The 19,483-nt window shown below is 39.0% G+C and overlaps 1 protein-coding gene across 4 annotated transcripts in view; it reads left to right on the forward strand.

Moving 5' to 3' along the window:
* Positions 1 to 19,483, forward strand: part of LOC110169097 (cell adhesion molecule DSCAM-like) — a 162,636-nt gene that overhangs the window by 114,320 nt on the left and 28,833 nt on the right. For 3 of the 4 annotated variants that reach the window (XM_055148442.1, XM_055148440.1, XM_055148441.1), the window contains exons 12-25: positions 4,332 to 4,528; positions 5,299 to 5,395; positions 5,520 to 5,648; positions 6,518 to 6,685; positions 8,453 to 8,523; positions 9,279 to 9,522; positions 10,328 to 10,474; positions 12,151 to 12,306; positions 12,569 to 12,702; positions 13,430 to 13,583; positions 14,473 to 14,590; positions 14,752 to 14,915; positions 15,745 to 15,843; positions 15,909 to 16,097. In XM_055148442.1, coding sequence (XP_055004417.1) covers positions 4,332 to 4,528; positions 5,299 to 5,395; positions 5,520 to 5,648; positions 6,518 to 6,685; positions 8,453 to 8,523; positions 9,279 to 9,522; positions 10,328 to 10,474; positions 12,151 to 12,306; positions 12,569 to 12,702; positions 13,430 to 13,583; positions 14,473 to 14,590; positions 14,752 to 14,915; positions 15,745 to 15,843; positions 15,909 to 16,097 — 2,067 coding nt within the window. Of the gene's footprint in view, positions 1 to 4,331; positions 4,529 to 5,298; positions 5,396 to 5,519; positions 5,649 to 6,517; positions 6,686 to 8,452; positions 8,524 to 9,278; positions 9,523 to 10,327; positions 10,475 to 12,150; positions 12,307 to 12,568; positions 12,703 to 13,429; positions 13,584 to 14,472; positions 14,591 to 14,751; positions 14,916 to 15,744; positions 15,844 to 15,908; positions 16,098 to 19,192; positions 19,370 to 19,483 lie in introns of those variants that run through there. The other variant, XM_055148443.1, reaches the window with a different exon arrangement.

Below are 19,483 nucleotides of genomic sequence, written 5' to 3' on the forward strand. Positions count from 1 at the left end.
GTCCCTCCCCCTGGGTTCACACCAACCTACGGGAAAAACTGTAGCAAATTCCTTTCCTTACTGGTGTGCTGCCTTAAATTATTTTCTGAAGCCTAATCCCCCTTTTAAACTGAACAGTGCTCCAACTTAACTAGATAACACTGAAACCAAAATTCTAATAACCCATTTGATAAAACAAAGAACCATTTCCGAGGCTTCCCTCCACATGGTCTGGGCCAACACCTCCCCCTGAGCCTATAAATATGGCTGCCAAAGGACACGCCCCCTATTTTGCTCCCAGACCATGTGGAGTCACAGGTAAAGGTGGTAAGTTTAAACAAAAATGAAGGGATATAACCAAATAAAATGAATTTAAAGTAACTGTGTGAATGTGATCAATTAAACAAAGACTAAATAAAACAAACCCGGGATAGTTATTATTTAGCTGTTTAGTTGATATAGATAGATGTAACTGAACTAAGGTGAAAAATGGGGACAAAGGCCCTCTTTGTCACATTTCACATTCTCATTATTGTCATGAGCAAACGTGGAATTGATAAATTAATGTTCTTAAAGTAATACTAGTACCAAACCCAAAGCACATAGTTCAATATAAGTGAATGGTATGCTCTTACAACATACTGTTATTACATATTTTATCTAACTGTGTAATACCACACAAAACAACCACAGATCAATGTAGCGTAAATATGATTGTGTTGTTTAGTCTCACAGTGACTAATATGAGGTGTAACTGGAGCTGCGTGTGGGTTCAGCTGTGTTTTGGTGACGCTGTTCAGATATCTGATACCAGGGGGGCATCTCTATAACGAGCCCTCCTTCTCTGTCTGTCCCTCGTTCTCCTCGTCTCTCATCTTACCCACTCCGAGCCAGGACGTGGACTCTGGTTTCTGTAATTTCACTGGATATTAAAGAAATACATCAATACAACAATTACAGAGGTACAGAGGGTGCCCCAGGGCTGGCTCAGCTGGCTGCTTGTACACGCACACCCGAATACAAAGATACAGGCTGGTACACATATGCAGGGGGAAAAGGGTCTAGACACTATTACTGACAGGTGACGTGTGTGTTATGTTTCAGATGTCGCAAAGAGGGCTTTTAATTGATGTTACATGGAAAAGTTGTTCTGAGAAAATAAACCGCATTGAAAATTAGATTAGATTTTAAAATGCAATAGCGTTGTTGTATTTTGCACTACATAATGTGTATTTTTTACTTTAAGGTGCATTTAATTGTCCCCAAAGGGAAATTTGTCCCCTGCCTTTAACCCATTCTTCAACGCCGCTGGGGCACCTCACCAGGAACAGTGGGCGCCACAGTGCCTTGCCAGGGGACCCATCTCTGTGATCTTGTTGCTAGGCTTGGTTAGGACCACCACTGCTGGAGGATTTTACCTATAATGCATGTTTTTGGTTGTATATTTTCAGGTTATATAGTGTTTTGTTATCTATCTTAAATTTGGTTACATTTGAGAATAAGAAGTTTGTAGTCCAAACAGGGTCAAAATTTATGTAGGCCAGTCATGATAAATACAAAATAAGCTGGAACAATATATGTTGGGGCTTTATCAGTTGCACAATAGTGGGAGATATTTGCCAGTTTTATGTAATAAGTTAAGGTTTGAGCTCTAGAGGGTAGAATAAATAACTTTTAAGGCTAATCATTGGTTAATTCTGCTGTTAATTTGTTGCAGCTCAGACCTTAATGAAAATTGTCTTGTTAAAAACTGATTTACTGAGATTATTTAGCATTGTGTTAGTGGCATAAAGTAGTTCATTATTATTATTTATCACAGTATTTCTCTATAGCAGTATATTGTGCTTCAAAGTGTGATAAGTCTAAATGAATGCTTACCAGAAATAAAGAAAGGCTATTTTTAATCATAGAATTTGTTCAAAATGTCATGCAATGAGGTAGAATCATTACAACATAATAGATATGTTGCCTATAGTTGGGTTTGTTTGCATTGACAGTAACACATTACATTACAGCAGGCCTATTTTTAAACCTTTCAGTTTATATTCAGAATCTGTATTTTCAAAGAAGTGCCAGCCCATTGAACATATGTGTATTTCTATATAATTCTTCCAGTTCCCAGGCATGAATCCCCCAATATTACATCTGTATTTGAGCTGTGTCACTATTGTAGCAGTGTGAGTGCTTTGATGTGTACAGCAGCAGCAGCAGCAGTAGTCAGGCAGACATCTTCCTCCCCTCCACATCCCACCACACTTCTCCCAGCTCCTTGCTTTGTGTCAACCAGCTCTGTACGCAACTGTCAACAACATCACCACCTCGGAGACGATCCTTACTCGCCTGAAATGAAAGTAGCTTTAAAATGCGAACGTTTACATGAACCCAAGCAGCGTTTTACCCACTTTCCCTTTCTCACAAAAAATTCATACTTGTCATGCAAAATATATCAGCATTCTTTTCCACAGCCGAGACCCAAATGGCTTGAGAGTGAATAAGCGATGAGACTTAAATGTTTGCGACCTCTTGCCTGACAGTTCCCATCACATCAGTCCAGTTATAGCGGCTGTATCTATGCGAGTGTGTGGGGGTGTTTAGCGCACGGTGTGGACTTAAAGAGCCTATATTACACTGTTTATTAATCTGTTATATTGTTGTTTCCTCATCACAAACTGGAGTACCTGGAGCTGTGTTTTGTTTCATTCACATATGTTTAAAACACAAATCCTGCCTAACACTGTGTTCCACCTTGTGTATTATGCAGAGTTGTGTTTTGTTTCATTCACACATGTTTGAGTAACTCTTTATTATTAGTCTGTCTACATCTCCAAAGCTCAAAATGCCCCGTTCCACCTTGTTATGTCTAGTCTAGTCTAGTGGTAGTTTTGATATTAATAGCTACCTTTTTGCGTGAATGAAACAAAATTCAACTCCGATGATGAGGAAACATCACCAAAAATACCATAATATCTAGCCTTTTAAAGATAAATTGCAAATCAAATCACAATCACAATACATACACACAATCGATTTTTTCCCCTAAAATTGTGCAATCCTAGAATGAAAGTCAATGTAAAGTCTCCAGAAAGCATAGAAACCCTACATCATGTGTGTGCGTGCGTGTGTGCGTGTGCATGAGCGTAGGGAGCGCAGGGTTGTTATACAGTCTGCTGTGGGTGTAATGAGCCGTGCATGTCGTTAGCGTGCGTTTAGTGTGAGTCTGGTGAGGACGGTTGTTAGCATCGCCATCCATTTGGGACTCCGAGAGGCGAAATAAATATCCAGGTGGCTTGGTGCTTTCATCTCAGCTGAATGAAGTTGTGTCTGCAGTTACAGTAGGACATAAAATACACATTACAATCAGTTATGCAACCTGTGTATAATGTGTATTTAAAACTGTAATGTGGTGTTCTCTAAGCAATTAAGAACCAATGAATAATACAGTAGTTCATATTTTAAACCATAAATATGTAAATTGTTGTATTAAAAAGTGAAAGAATAAAAAGAGAATCGACTTTAATGAGATTTTAATTATGTTGTTATAGTGTTTGTTATCATAAGCTTACTTCAACTTGTATTTAAAATCAATTATGCATGTTTGAGTCCTGCATTTGAGGCTTGAGTGCTCTGAAAACTCCTACATTCGCCCTCTGCTCTGTACTTAGTTCAGCTGATTCCAAACTTTCAAAGTTAGGGTCATACATTTTGGGTTAAAAGTAGCAATTTCTCAACAAAAAAAAACAAATAACTATCAATTTCTTCATTTTCTAGTTTGGAATATTGCAGTTTACAATGAACAAAATGCTAAATAATTAAGTATGTATGTTGTAGTTTCAATCTAAATACCACAAAATGTATCTGTAATGTAAGTGACAACAAAAGGCCTGTCACGATAAATACAATATTGACTTATCGTTCAATGCATGACAGGTGGAATAGTAATTTTTGGGGGTCAGCATTTATCGTGTGCAGTTTCTTTTGTTATTTTATGGCAGTGCAATAAGATTTGAGCTATAGGTTATAGGAGTTTGAATTAATTACTTCTAAGACTCAGTATAGATACAAACTAATTTCTAAAGTGTATTTATTGCAGGTAATTTGAAAAATATTGCTGAATTAGAATAGATTTTCTGGGGATAATTCTGCTTTAGGGTTATTGTGTCTGTGGCATAAATTAGTTTAAATATTATTATCTATTTTTACTTTACTTACTCATCTATTTTTACAATATTTGTTATCATAACAGGCCTAGAAAGCACACACTTTGAGAATTGTGCCTCATTTGACTTTCATATTAAGTAAAACAGTGGTATTTTTAATGCATGTTCAGTAAAAAACATTGTGTCTTTTTGCAGTCCCAGCCATGATCACATCGTACCCCAACACCACGTTAGCCACTCAGGGCGAGGAGAAGAAGATGAGCTGCACTGCCCACGGAGAGAAACCCATAATGGTGCGGTGGGAGAAGGAGGAACGCATCATCAACCCCGAGACCAGCCGCTACGTGGTGTCTGTGAAAGAGGCCGGAGACGAGGTCATCTCCACTCTGCAGGTGAGAGCCCACTGGTGCTTTTCACATTCTAGGATGTGATGGCATCCCAAAAGGGGTACTTTGCCATGAAATATCCAAAAGGTAAATGTGCAAATTTAAACTAGACAGGGAAGTTATATTTAGACCTGTGTAATTTCAAAGGTGCATTGTTTAAATTTTCCGGTGGAGGATCTGTCAAATGCTTTTCTTCTTGGAGATGTTATTGCTTTGTCTGGAATGTTTCACAATATGGCATTAAAACTTTCTATCTACATGGAGACCAAACCAAGTTACAGGTCAGATCTGTGGAGAGGCAACCCCACTCATAGTTAGAATGGCTGTTTTTCTAGGTATTATTGAGTTATAAAACCATCTGTAATTTAATAAATGTAAGGTAGAACAGTGACATATCCATAGAAAGAAGCAGGTGATGGACCCCCCCCAACCAAAAGTTACATAGTGCACATTTAATTAAGATTCAGTCAATTTGAATACAATATGCAATATACAGGGACCTGCTTAAGTGAGACGTTAACAGCCAATCCTCTGTCAGTAAGAACATGTGATATGAATGAAGCAAAGTTTAGTTTGGGGGACAAAAGCTGACATTTAACAATGACAATGGTGAAAGTCTGTGTTGTTAATATTCATGGAATTAATATTTAAATCAAATTGTTTGTGTATTTTTATTAAGACAAAAAATTGTGATTGATCAATATGAGGAAAGAAATCATGATCTATTTGTTCATATCACCCAGTCTTAATTTTAATTTTTTTTTCTGTATTTTCAGATCATGCCCACTGTAAGAGAGGATTCTGGCTTCTTCTCCTGCCACGCCATCAACTCTTTTGGTGAAGACAGAGGAATTATACAGCTCACAGTGCAAGGTATGGAGGTCAAAACTGCCACTAACTTGACAGACTGAAATATTACATAATTCGTGTTTGATTGCTTGAGCTTTCATAAAAACTTGTCCATCAGCCCTGAGCAGCAATTTAATTTTGTTTACAGAACCTCCAGATCCTCCTGAGGTGGAGATCAGAGAAGTAAAAGACAGAACTATTGCACTCCGCTGGACCATGGGTTTTGACGGCAACAGCCCCATCACTGGGTTTGACATCGAGAGCAAAAACAAATCAGGTAAAAACAACACAATCTCCACCTGCCATCTCCCATACTTCCATAGTGAGCTATGGATGTCAAGGTTATCAGGTTAAGTTGAAAATCATGATTATTCAAGTTATAATATAATCATAGATAGTTACACATAATTATCGTGCAAAATTATACCATCTATATTCCTAAAAAGTACATTAAAGGGCCCATATTGACTATTACTGATACTTCTGTTACTGATCTATGTTATAAATCATCAAAAACATACCTGGAGTTGAGTTTTGTTTCATTCACACATGTTTAACCCACAAACCTTGCACATTTAGGCTGTGTTTTTAAACTCCATAAACTGTGTGTAGAATCATTTGGATGATTTCAGCCCTAGAATTGCCAATGTCTGCCGAATTAAAGGTAAAATGTAACTGTGAATTTGAAAACTACCACTACATGACATCACAAAGTGGAGCATTTTGAGCTTTGGAGATGTAGACAGCCTAATAATAAAGGGTTGCTTAAACATGTGGAAATGAAGCAAAACACAACTCAACTCCAGGTATATTTTTGAGGATGTAACTGCATTCTAACATGGCTTAAAGCTCACCTGAATTTTCTGTAGGACCATCAGTGCTTTTTATCTGGCTGTTTACGTCACCTCAACTTTCCTGATCCCAGTCATATAATGTAGCATATTAGATCATGTAAAAGAAAGAAAATGAAGGATCTCACTGTTGTTTGGTTATGGCGTTGTGAATAATCGCAACACTAAAATTGTCTTCTGTGACATCCCTACCTTGAGTTCACATTGTGTCAGCACTATCAATTCATAAATCCAGGCCTAATGCACTTACCGAGCTCGGTAACCCCAGTAAACTCTGGCCTCTCCCCCCACACAGCCTCCTGGGACACGGCGCAGAAGACCAAAGATGTGTCTCCTCAGCTCAACCAGGCAACCATCATCGACCTCCACCCCTCCTCCACCTACAACATCCGCATGTTCGCCAAAAACCTGATCGGAAAGAGCGAGGCTAGCAACGAGCTGACCATTACCACTGATGAAGCAGGTGGGATCAACATGCAGAATTTTATAATAATATGTTTTAGAATAACAAAATAAAAATGCTATGTCTTTTGAATTGTGGGATATGCTCAAAATGTCACCTATAACAGGAAGTTGAAACACATGAATAGAGAGGGTATTGTTAACTTTTACTTTAAGAGTGATCTGTGTTCCCATTTTATTACTTTAATCACTAGAAATGGCTGTGTGTGGATTGTTTCATGAGCAGTTTTGAGATGGGTTAAGGCCTTTTCCAAATATCCCCTCATTTGTAGGAATAAATACAATACTGGTATCTGATATCGGTGGTGTAAGTTGGGCGATGTTGCTCCAGAACATCTCATATTAAACTTGTATTTTCACAAAGCTGTTCTTTAGTTACTTTAATGATGAATAACAGTTACAAAACACATATGGATCACTTTTTACTTATGCTGTTTGTGTGTGTTTGTGTATCAGCATTGGTATTGGAACAGAAAAATTTGGTGCATCCCTACATATTTGTATCCATGATAATTTATTTATTTATTTATTTATTTATTTATTTATTTATTTAGGAAAAGATACCCAGTGACAGAAATATAGGCTTATGAACACAGCTCACCGTTGAATTCAGAAAAAACACAATAAAATGATTCATTCATGCACGTCCAGCAGGCACAGCTGTACACACATTAATTATACATGATACAGCGTAGTATTGGTAAACCTCTGTGGTCATTAGTTACAGTGTAAGTAAGACAGCACAGACATGAGTGGGGCACGTGCACTAAGAGGACCTAAAAGGCTGACTGGCTCAATTCATTAGAGCAGCAGTGACATCAGCTCCATCGGCTCCTCTGCATTATTGAACACACGCTGACCCTGCACTAAAAGCACAACTTTTCAATTAGCAGCCTCAGTAGTAAATGTCACACTGTGGTCAATAGACAGAACTGGGACCCCTCTGCAAATTAGACCCCCATCGCTGTGTCTGCTACCTGTCCCGGGGCCCCTGCAGAGAGCGTCTTCTCTCTCCAGCAGGCATAAACATGATTTGGTATGGGGGGATTAAAGCTGGAGAACCAGTTTTTTATGAAATACGAATATGGAAGTAGCTTTTAAAATCTATTTATATTATTTCTAGCTCTCACAAACCATTTTTACATTACTAGTATTCACAAGCATACATTTTTGGCCACTAGCACAGTTTTAGAACAGCTTTTTCAGATGGAAAAGGTAATCTTACAGACAATCAGCTCTCATTCCAAAGATTCACATGGCTTTGTCTTGGGTGCTTCATGTTATAATGTTGTTTCCTGATCAAAAACATATCTGGAGTTGTGTTTTGCTTCATTCACACACGTTTAATGCTCAAACCCTGTGCTGTTTTCTTCTCTTAACTGAAAATGCTTTGTTCCACCTTGTGATAATATAGGAAGTGCTCCACTGTATTTTTAAACTCTAGACACTTTCACAAGAATCATTTGGATGATTTCACCCCTGGAATTTATAGTCTCTACTAAACAAAAGGTAAATGGTAACTGTTAAGTTGAAAACCACCACTACATGGCATAACAAGGTGGAACAGAGCATTTTGAGCTTTGGAGTTGTAGACAGACTATTAATGCTCAAAATATGAATGAAAACACAACTCCAGGTATGTTTTGATGAGGTAACAACATTATAACATAAAGGCTCACTAGATTAAATTTTGCATAATATAGGGCTGTTCGGTAGGTGTGTGGACTATGTGTACATTTTGGTAAAACTATATCCTCTCTCTATTTAGCCCCTGACGGTCCACCTCAGGAAGTTCAACTGGAAGCTCAGTCCTCTCAGAGCATCAGAGTCACCTGGAGGGTAAGATTTTCAAGTATAAAATATTTGTGTTTATTCCTGGTAACACAACATCTGTAAACTAAAGAAACTCCTCTTCATGACGTATAAAGCCATCATCAAAACAAGGTGTGTTACATAATGATCATTTGACACACACAGACACACACTCCTGCTAGCTCACAGTCACAGTATGAGGCTGATTGTGGCATGCAGGGTCTGTGTAATAACCTGTCAAATCACTCTGTGTACTATGGAAAGCCCAAATACGAAGGAGCAGGACTATATTATTTATAATCATTGTTAAAATTAATTATATTGACACATATCTGGGTATTTTGCTTAAGTATTTGAGCTTAGGGGTGCATGATATTGACAAAAAAGTATACATATTACATACATATTTTACCAAAACATCAGGAAATGTCTAGCTCATAATATGAATGAATAGACTATAAAATGAACCTTAAAAGTGTATAAATATCACTTTATACTCTTGTTTGGAAAATTACATACGATGTTTCTGGTTTGATTTGTTTTTAATCAACTCTATTTGCTGTCAGTTCATTTTTTTTTTTCATTACAGACTTTATGTTCAATATTGTAACTCCCTAACTTCAGTCATTTCCACTACAACAACCATAGCAATATTATCCTTTCTTATATATACAGTTTATATCTCCCATCTCCATTCAAGCTGCAACAGTTCAATAATGTTGTGCCCAAGGCATGAAAACGTATATTCAGTACATTTAATTCTTATCTTTTCCTCACCTCAGCCTCCCAAGAAGCACTTACAGAATGGAGCTATCAAAGGTTACCAGGTGGGCTACAGGGAGTACAGCTCTGGAGGCAACTACCAGTTCAGTGTGATCAGTGTGGAGACCACCGGGGACAACGCCGAGAGCCTGGTTCTGGACAATCTGAAGAAGTTCACTCAGTATGGAGTGGTGGTCCAGGCCAGCAACAGCGCCGGGACCGGGCCTTCGTCGACCGAGGTGGCAGCTACTACACTGGAGGATGGTAAGGGAATACAAGCTGGTGTGTACATTGTTCATTATTCTTAATGAATGAAAATGTAATAAATTATAAATCATGAGTTTTTAATGTTTATTCTGTTTATTTAGAAGAAAGTCTTGTCATCGTTATTTAGAACAACTTTAACAATGATTTTGTCTCATTTTGGACCTACATTAGTCTCATTTTAGAGCCTGTTTATTCCTTATAGAAGCCAGATAAAGTCAAAGTTTAGATCTGATGGTACTTGGAAAGCCAACTATTATCTTATGTGGTACTTGGTTTGAAAAGTTTGAAAATCACTTGTCTAGAAATTCAGTATCAGATTAGAAAAAAAAAAGTACTTGACTAAATCTATAATACAAATAGTAACAGCACATTTTGTATCAGACGTTATGTTAATCTGCTATTACAGAATTATGCTGCATGGGTTTTCTTAGAGTAGTTAAATCATAGCAGTAAGTGAACAGCATTGTCAACACGCAATCCAGATTTTTTATTTTTAGCTTATACTGCTACCTGGTGGAGCTAAATGTGTACTGCATTTTGCACGCAGCCTCCCCTACATGGTCAGGTATTGGTATGCAGAATTGAATCTATACTCAATTCATGGGGACCTGGAGCTCTTATGGGGACAAAAATCAAATCCCATGTTGTAAAGATTCTTTATTATTAGATCAACATGGTTTAAAATGCAGATATGGGTTAAAGAAGGTTAAAATTTCTTTAAAGCTACTATCAGTCTCCTGGAAGTTAATGTACAGAGCACAGAACCTAACATATGCGTGCTGCTTTGTGTGTTTTCCAACAGTCCCTAGCCGTCCTCCAGAAAATGTACAGGCCATAGCCACCACCCCAGAGGTCATCTCCCTGTCCTGGCTGACCCCTCCCAAAGACGCTCTTAACGGGAACCTGCTCGGCTTTAGGGTCATCTACTGGGCCAACCTGCCTGATGGAGGTACGAGCACATCACTACAATCACACAAACAGTTGTAAAACAAAAGAGCAGCAAGATTTTGCTCATCCATTTGTGTGTGTTCACATTTGAAGACACAACGCATTAAAATTTGGAGTAAACCCAGCCCAAACTAAGTGTACATCAGGATTAAACTGGACTCAAACCAGGACCAAACCAAGACAAGTATAGGCCTGTCACAGTAAATACTATACTTATAAATACTTTTTAGGGGTCAATATTTATTGTGGGTACTTTTTCCTTGCCTTCCTTTTTCAATATGATCGTTTATCGCCTATATTTACTTATGCAAACATCGCACTTCAAAATGTGTTATTGTGACAGGCCTACATTGGCTAGTGGCTTCTTAGGCATAATTTAAAATTTTAAGTCAACAAATTATTTTATTGGTATTAGAAAAGAAGCATGGACAAATACTTAATGCATAATGTAGTAATGTAATAATAGTTTACTAAGAATTATCCAAGTTTTGTAACTACAACATTAATACCTTCACTTTTAGCTCTAACCCATAAGACCTTAATTAAGTAGCTACCAAGTCTAAATAATTCTTAATAAGCTATGAACAAACAATTCATTCATTATGAATTAAATTTTTCTTCAGGCTTTATCAAGGCAAAAGTGGTCTACGTATTATTGTTTATTCATACTTCTTTGTATTTATAGTTGTTTCCATGCCTTCCTTTGTCTTTTGCATGGTTCAGAGCTTTGAAAGATTTTGTTTGTCCGCCCTTTTGGTCAATCAATATTCAACAAAGAATTTTTAGGGTTTAGAATTTAAGGAAAATACTATATTGTATTGTGCAGTGCATTTTGAAGGTCTCGGTCATTTGGATTGGTTTTGACAGCACTATTACCTCTGACCCTTGCCCTGTCACTTCATGTTGGTTTGTCATTTAGAGCATGAAAGCCAAGGATTTGACAACCAAGACTAGTTTGCTTAGTAACAGTCTGCTGCTATGCAAATGAGCACGCAAGCTCCATATAAACCACATTCAGGAGTGGACAGTTGGAATATTGTTTTCTAGCTTTAAAACATATCTGGAGTTGTGTTTTGTCTCATTCACACAAGTTTGAAAAAATCTTTATTAACAACAAACAACAAAATATATTACCCTATAATACCCTATATCCCTCTACAAACATTTTTTTATTCTTGTCTCAGTTGTCAGTGCTCCTGGATGTGTGCCAGTGAATCCTGATTTAAAAATGTATAAAAAAAAATATATTAATAATAATAATAATTGGGATTTGGGAAAAAATGTGCAGCCTTTCTGTCGGTTAAAAACTGCTCCAGCATCAACATTTTATATCCATTACATTTATTTGCTATTTTGCTGTGTTGCAATAAAACAAAATCAAGTAGGTAACACCTCTATATCTTTGGTGTATAAATTGTATGCAAATTATTTTATCTACCTACCTATTACCTATTTCTTATTGTATTTATTTGTAAAGGGACAGCTCATATGAATGAACATTTATTAATTATAGTGTGGCTAATTTTCATCTTCAGTCCCTCTGCAGGTTGATGTCAAACAGTCTACAGGACAGGAAAAATTACACAGAAGCAAATGTGACACCAGCACACTCACCAGCACATTGACTATACATGACCCTAACCCTTTTCAATACATTATTCCTTATTTTTCCCTCAGAGCTTGGAGAGATCAGGAACGTGACCACATCGAAACCCTCTTTGGAGTTGGATGGACTGGAAAAATACACCAACTACAGCATCCAGGTGTTGGCCTTCACTCGAGCAGGAGACGGAGTGCGCAGTGAGCAGATTTACACCCGCACCAAAGAGGATGGTACGGATCTAAAACCTCCCCTTTAATATACCAGTGTGGCTCTGCTTGTTACCGATAAATTGTGCATTCATGGCCTGCTTATTGTATGGCCTAAGGAAACCCATTATATCAGCTCTTTATTACATTTTAATGGGATAATAAAATTGAGTGGGGAAAAAGCATGAGCTGTAGGTCTTAAATGTAACAAGAATGAATCTGTTATACTTTAAGCAATATAAAATCATTTGCAACCTATTATTTCAATGCTGTTTTATGTCTGCAGTCCCTGGCCCTCCGGCTGGTGTGAAGGCGGCTGCTGCGTCCAACTCAGTGGTCTTTGTGTCCTGGCTCCCCCCACTTAAAGTCAACGGCATCATCAGGAAATACACTGTGTTCTGCTCCAATCCGCACCCTACGGTAAAGACAAACTCATTTGAGGAGGCTTATTATGTAAAATCAGCTTTTAGGAACTTTTAGTCGTGTTATAACAGTATTCCCTTAAAGGTGCAGTGTGTTAGTTTAAAGTAGGGGGTCCATCACCTTCTTGTTTATATGGCTATTTCGTTGCTCTGTTTCAAATGTTCCACAGTATGACAATGAACAGATCTACCTTATATTTATTCAATTACAGGTGGTTTTATTGCTCAAAAATACCTAGAAAAACAGGCATTTTGACTGTGAGTGGGGTTGCCTCTCCACAGATCTGACCCGTAACTTGGCCTGGTTTGGTCTCCATAAGGATAGAAAGGTTTAATGCCAGACTGTGAAACCTTTCAGACAAAGTAATAACATCTCCATGCAGAAAAGCTGGTGGCAGACCCTCCACCAGAAAAGTTACACTATGCACTTTTTAGAGTTGTAAGTTTGAGTAATCCTGCATTATCCTGCGTTTGAGTCTTGAGTGCTTAGAAAATTGCCCACTTCTCTGTACTTACTTGTGATTATTCAAATTAGTCAGACTCTGGGTGATATACTTTGAGTTTATTTTTCAATGGTTTTACCACTATGAAGAGATACTGTTTCAAAATCATCTGAAGTTTTGAACAAGACTTCAAGGGACCAGTTTCCAAATTAACCTGTTTTAGATCAATGTTTCTGTTTCTGTTTTTCATTGATTAATATTTTTATGTATTCGTCTCCTCAGGTGAGCAGTGAGTTTGAAGCGGCTCCAGATGTGTTCTTCTACCGAATTCCCAACCTGAGCAGAAACCGTCAGTACAGCATCTGGGTGGTCGCTGTGACAGCAGCAGGAAGAGGGAACGCCAGTGAGATCATTACCGTGAAACCAATGGCAGAGGGTGCGTGCTTCTCATTTCAGTCATTTGTGAACAAGTGATTGAAAGGTTTAAGTTGTAATTTAGACTGTTTACACTTTGCTGTCATTACTGGTTTTCTGTAGGCAGAGGGCAGCATCTGTATTGGCACATTAAATTCTTCATTGGTTTGCATTTCCTTGCATTTGTATTATAGTTGACTTCCCCATATGTAAAGACGCTGTACCTAATTTTGAATCATTCATTTTGAACTGTTTGCAGTGGTCCAAAGTTATTCCAAGGTTTCTTAAAATATTTCTATCCTCCTAAGTGTCTTAAGATAATTTTTTTAAATAGCACAAAGAGCTTTTTATTACTCTCAAATGGAGTTCAGATAATATGCAAAGCTCTCCCTTTAGCACCACGCTGTGTAGACTCTCATGATCAAACACTTTCATAAACTGTTCAGTATGTTAAAGGCGTGTGCTCCAGTGTTTCCTGAGGGGGGGGGGCAGGGCTCACAGTTAAATCACAGTAAATCATCAGTGTTTGGCCCTGTCAGCACTGAGGCGTGTGAGCCCAGATAAGACCATAGTCTGAGCCGATAGTTTCAGCTGATACAGCCTGTGGTATCTGGAGTCAGGACCCAGGCCTCATATCAACAGCCACATCCTGTCCTAGGCCTGTATGATGGATGTCCCCTCTGGGTTACCGGACCAGTGCACAGGAACAAAGCGCTAAAGCCACTTTACTTAAAGATGCAGTATGCTAAAGACATACTGTACTTTGAAGTTATAACCATATTGTAATTATTTCCCTTCTCATTTACTTACTCAAAGTGTGACTGTGGCAGTGTTTGACTAATAATTATTTCCTTCTTTTTTCCATACGGCATTGCTCTTAAATTTCACATTGTTTTTTGTTTTATTTTTAGCCCCTTCTCGCATCCTGACGTTCAACAGGACAGTTACCACTCCCTGGATGCGGGACATTGTGTTGCCTTGTAAAGCTGTGGGGGATCCTTCACCAACCATCAAGTGGCTCAAAGAGATGTATGTAGTGGATATTTTATTATTTTGTGTTTTTTGTCCGTATTATTTCATTTTATTTAGTTTTTACAAAGTACTTTAGTTTAGTTTAGAAAATGAACACTGTCTTTAATCAGCTGTTAAATTCCCAGTGGAAGATTTTTAAACATTTGACTTTTTTACAGCAATGCAACTCCAGCTCCTGTGGCGGTGGACAGTCGGCGCAGCGTCCACAGCAACGGCAGCCTGGTCATCCGCACCATCAAAGCAGAGGATTCTGGGAACTACACCTGTACTGCCAGTAACAGCTTTGGGTCTGATAAGATTGTCCTCAACCTCCAAGTTCAGGGTAAGAAATACTTTGTAACTTAGACATTACATTGTATACAGAGCTGTAGTCCTTTAGCCGCTTAGTCGGTTGATGTTTTTCTGTGCACAACAGTAGGAAGGAGAATACATGGAGGAAGTTAGCTAGAGTTTGGGGATTATTTATTTATTTATTTGATAGGGACAGTGCATATTAATTGACTTCTGTATTACAGTGTAAATATGACAGATTATAGCAAAAATCTACACATAACAGTAAAAGGCCACATTAAAAGTGTCTGCAGACTTGTTTTAAGCTGCTTTTTCAATTATCAACATTGTACTAGGACTTCTCTGTATATGTAATTATTTTTTTGAAGATATCCTAAACGTTTTGAGCGCTTCTACCAGCATCATACCCCATTTTAGTCCTTTAATCATTGCACAAGAATGACTTTGGTCAACCATAGACTTGTATTACATTAGGGATGCCCTGATCTGATACTGACATACTGATAGTGTGATGAAAAAAAAAAAAAAGTACAGGATTGGATATCTGTTTCTAAATATTGGTTTAGCCTATTTCCTTGATGGGCATTTCATTTTATGTAAAAAGGACAATTTACCGGTTGTAATTTAAACTATTATTTAGACAACACTGTTCTGTTCTCATTTGAGGGATTAATAAAGTTACACATGCATTTGGATCTTCTGATATTTTTGTTTTAAGAAAATAAAAGCTATTTTTAGTCTCTATGGGGCATTGACAGATACTTAGCCATAGTACTGAAATCAGTGTTGGAACTGAAAAAAACTTTATTAGTACATACCTACATAACAAAGATGGCACTGATTTGTCCTTTCCATAATAGTTCCTCCGGACCAGCCTCGACTCACCGTTACCAAGACAACCACCACATCCATAACCCTATCCTGGATCCCTGGAGACAACGGGGGCAGCTCCATCAGAGGTCTGCAGTAAATTTTGTCTTCATTGTACTTTTGTGTGTATACTTATCGTGTGTGTCCGATCCAGGCTACATTCTGCAGTATTCCGAAGATAACAGCGAGCAGTGGGGTAACTTTCCCATCAGCCCCAGTGAGCGCTCCTATCGTCTGGAAAACCTCAAATGTGGAACGTGGTACAAGTTCACACTCACAGCCCAGAATGCAGTGGGGCCTGGACGCATCAGTGAGATCATAGAGGCCAAGACCCATGGAAAAGGTATGCTCAAAAGATTATCACTACATTTATTGGCCCTCGCCCCTGGGGTATTGTTCTTCGTCGGTTTCTTTTTTTTTTTTTTTTTTTTTTTTTTTTTTTTTTTCCCTTTTCCGACCAAACGATCGCATTTTTGACCCCCTGAACATCGACGAAAAGTCCCCAAACCGGGGTCCAGATCGACCGGTCCGGCGAAAAATTCGATAAAACGGGCATCGCGACAATGCCCAAAGCCCCCCCACTCAACAGCGCCCCCTTGAAATTTCAAAATTTTGAGATGACTGGGAGGCTCAGACGCATATTTTGGAGTAGGGTCACGAAATTCGGAACAGTGATAGAACTCATGGAGACAAACAAAAAAGCCAATCATTGTGCACCCGTATGACGAACAGGAAGTCGGCCATATTGGATCAAAAATTCGGCGCCGTTTCGACTTGGGGGTCTACAAAAAGATTCAAGTCCCCGGGGTTTCGTCCAAATGAGCTCAGATTTGACATGTCACATCTAGAGACATGAACTCACAGAAATTTTCAACTTTTTTTGAGATACTCCGTACGGTTCGCCCGTAGCACGCCGGCGAATAACGCCTTCGTTTCCTGTTTTTTCGAAGGCCTGTCACGGCCACAGGCATTGTCATAGAGAACTCAAATTCAAATCACAATTGCGTGACCCAGGCCTGAATGTAATGAAATATGAAATCTAATAAAAGTGAACTCTATAGCGCCCCCTAGCATAGACGTGAAACGTCAACATTATCGGATTTTTACCAAATTCGGAAATTAAATTCTATGCCTGATGACAAGCAAAAAAGTGCATTACGGACATGGGGTATTTTTCACAGTTGGCCACCAGGGGTGCAAAGACTCCCCCAAAAAAAAGTTAAAAAAATTTATTACACAAACAGGTTTTGTCCGATCGTGCTGAAATTTGAATCACTAATGCATGATCCCGGCCTGAATATAATACACTATAAAACATATGAAAAATGAACTCTATAGCGCCCCCTACCATAGACATGAAACGTAAGCATTATTGGATTTGTACCAAATTCGGGAATTAAATTCTGTATATGATTACAAGCAAAAAAGTCTATTACGGACATGGTGCATTTTTCATGGTTGGCCAGTAGGGGCGCAAAGACTCCCCAAAAAAATAATAAAAAAATGATTACACCCACAGGCTTAGTCCGATCGTGCTGAAATTTGAATAAGAAATGCATGATCACGGCCTGAATATAATACACTATAAAACATATGAAAAGAGAACTCTATAGCGCCCTCTACCATACACATGAAATGTCAACATTATCGGATTTGGACCAAATTCGGGGATTAAATTCTATGCATGATTACAAGCAAAAAAGTCCATTATGGACATGATGCATTTTTCATGGTTGGCCAGCAGGGGCGCAAAGACTCCCCCTAAAAATAGTAAAAAAATGATTACAGGGACATGCTTAGTTCGATTGTGCTGAAATTTGAATCACTAATGCGGGATATTGGTCTGAATATAATAAACTATAAAACATATGAAAAGTGAACAGTATAGCGCCCCCTACCTTAAGGCCCGTTCAGACCAAAGCGTCAAAGCGTCCACTTTCTATGTAAAGTCTATGTGGACGCGCGACTAGAGCGTCCTGCGTTTTTGCAGCGCGTTTTCGGCGTCAGCGCGGCGCGAATCTGGCGTCGACGCGGCGCTTCTTGAGCGTTTTGGCGTCAGCGGCCAAGACGCGCGTCCAAAGCGTCAGCGTCAAGAAGTTGAAAATGCTGAACTTTTCACGTCAGACGCGCCGCGTCAACCAATCAGGGACGAGTATCCAGTGACGCAGCGACGTTATTATCAGGAAGCAAGACCCGAGAACCAGAACCAGAACCACCAACATGAGCGGAGCATAAATATATACGCCACAATCACCGAGCCGATCGCAAGGACTACACCAGGACCGGACCAGGACTAAACCAGGACTCGACTGGGACTAAACAAGAACTAGACCGGGACCAAACCAGGACTAGACCGGGACTGATTCAGTGTCATTAGCGGAGTATAAATATATATACGCCCCAGTCGTCGACCCGATCTCCTCCGCTGATGTTTTATGTCATAAAAACACTCTCTCAGTCTGGTCTGATATTGTTTTGGGAAAAGACCGGGACCGGGCTTTTGTTTCCAGGGCAACGGACGCGCGTCAAGTATTTTTGTCCCGTTTGTTCACGGCGTCAAAGACGCGCGTCGGGGGCGTCTACACTCAAATGCAAACGCGTCCAAATAGAGGCGTCAAGGCGTTTTTTGACGCTTTGGTGTCAACGCCTCTTTAGACATGAAATGTTAACATTATCGGACTTGGACCAAAGTCGGGGAATAAATTCTTTGCATGATTATAAGCAAAAATGTCTATTACAGTCATGGTGTATTTTTCACGGTTGGCCAGCAGGGGCACAGAGAATCCCCCCAAAAATATTGTAAAAATTATTATATGCACATGTTTTGTCCGATTGTGATGACATTTCTATCAGTTATACACTGCATGACCCTTATTCCATTGATATGTCAAATACAGTTATCAGGGATACAGCGCCACCTATATGAATGCACACAATTTATTATTGTGTGACATAAAATTAGTTTTACATTAATTTGTAAAACTTTGCCAAAACATTCACTGACGTACTCCTCATCATAAAAGTCAGTAAGACCTATGCCCTAGTTTTACACTTTGGCCTCTAGAATAATTTCACTTTTGAGAAATTTAAAGGCACACTATGTAACTTTTCTGGTGGAGGATGTGTTTTCATGCACTTAGTCTTAGTGTGACAGTGCTCTTGACCATTAAAGTCACGTGACCTGTGGCTTAGTGTCTACAGTTTGGCTCTAGAATCATTCACTTTATCCTATTTTAAAGGTACACTATGTCATTTTTCTGGTGGACAAGCTGTTGGCCTCGGGAGCTGTCGGGAAGAGAGAGCGGTGTGTCGGGGCGGTCGCGAGTCCCCGGCGGTCGCGAGTCCCCGGCGTTCGCCAGGGGGGGCGGTGCGTGCCCGGGGCGAGGGCCACCATCGCCGCGCGCGGCTTTTATGTTTTTATTATTATTTTACCAACAGTTCATATTACAGCAATGCAAAACCACAGGACTGAAGCGATCAAGTGCAGACTTGGCCTGGTGGCGTCTCTTGCTTGTTTTTATGTTCCTTAGGCACACTGCGGAACATTCCAGACAAATCTATCACATCTCCATGAAAACAAGCAAGTGGTAAATAGTGCACCTTTAAAGTTGTATCAGACCTAATGATAATGTGTGGTAAGTGAAATCAAACAGCACTACAGCTCCTGTTGACCAGTTGTTCTTTGTATTCCAGCATTTAATCTCATGGCCTATAGTATGTGCATATATT

The sequence above is a fragment of the Boleophthalmus pectinirostris genome, unplaced genomic scaffold (assembly GCF_026225935.1).
Source record: "Boleophthalmus pectinirostris isolate CB_2022bp ecotype Guang Dong unplaced genomic scaffold, ASM2622593v1 HiC_scaffold_12, whole genome shotgun sequence".
NCBI classification, from domain to species: Eukaryota; Metazoa; Chordata; class Actinopteri; order Gobiiformes; family Gobiidae; genus Boleophthalmus; species Boleophthalmus pectinirostris.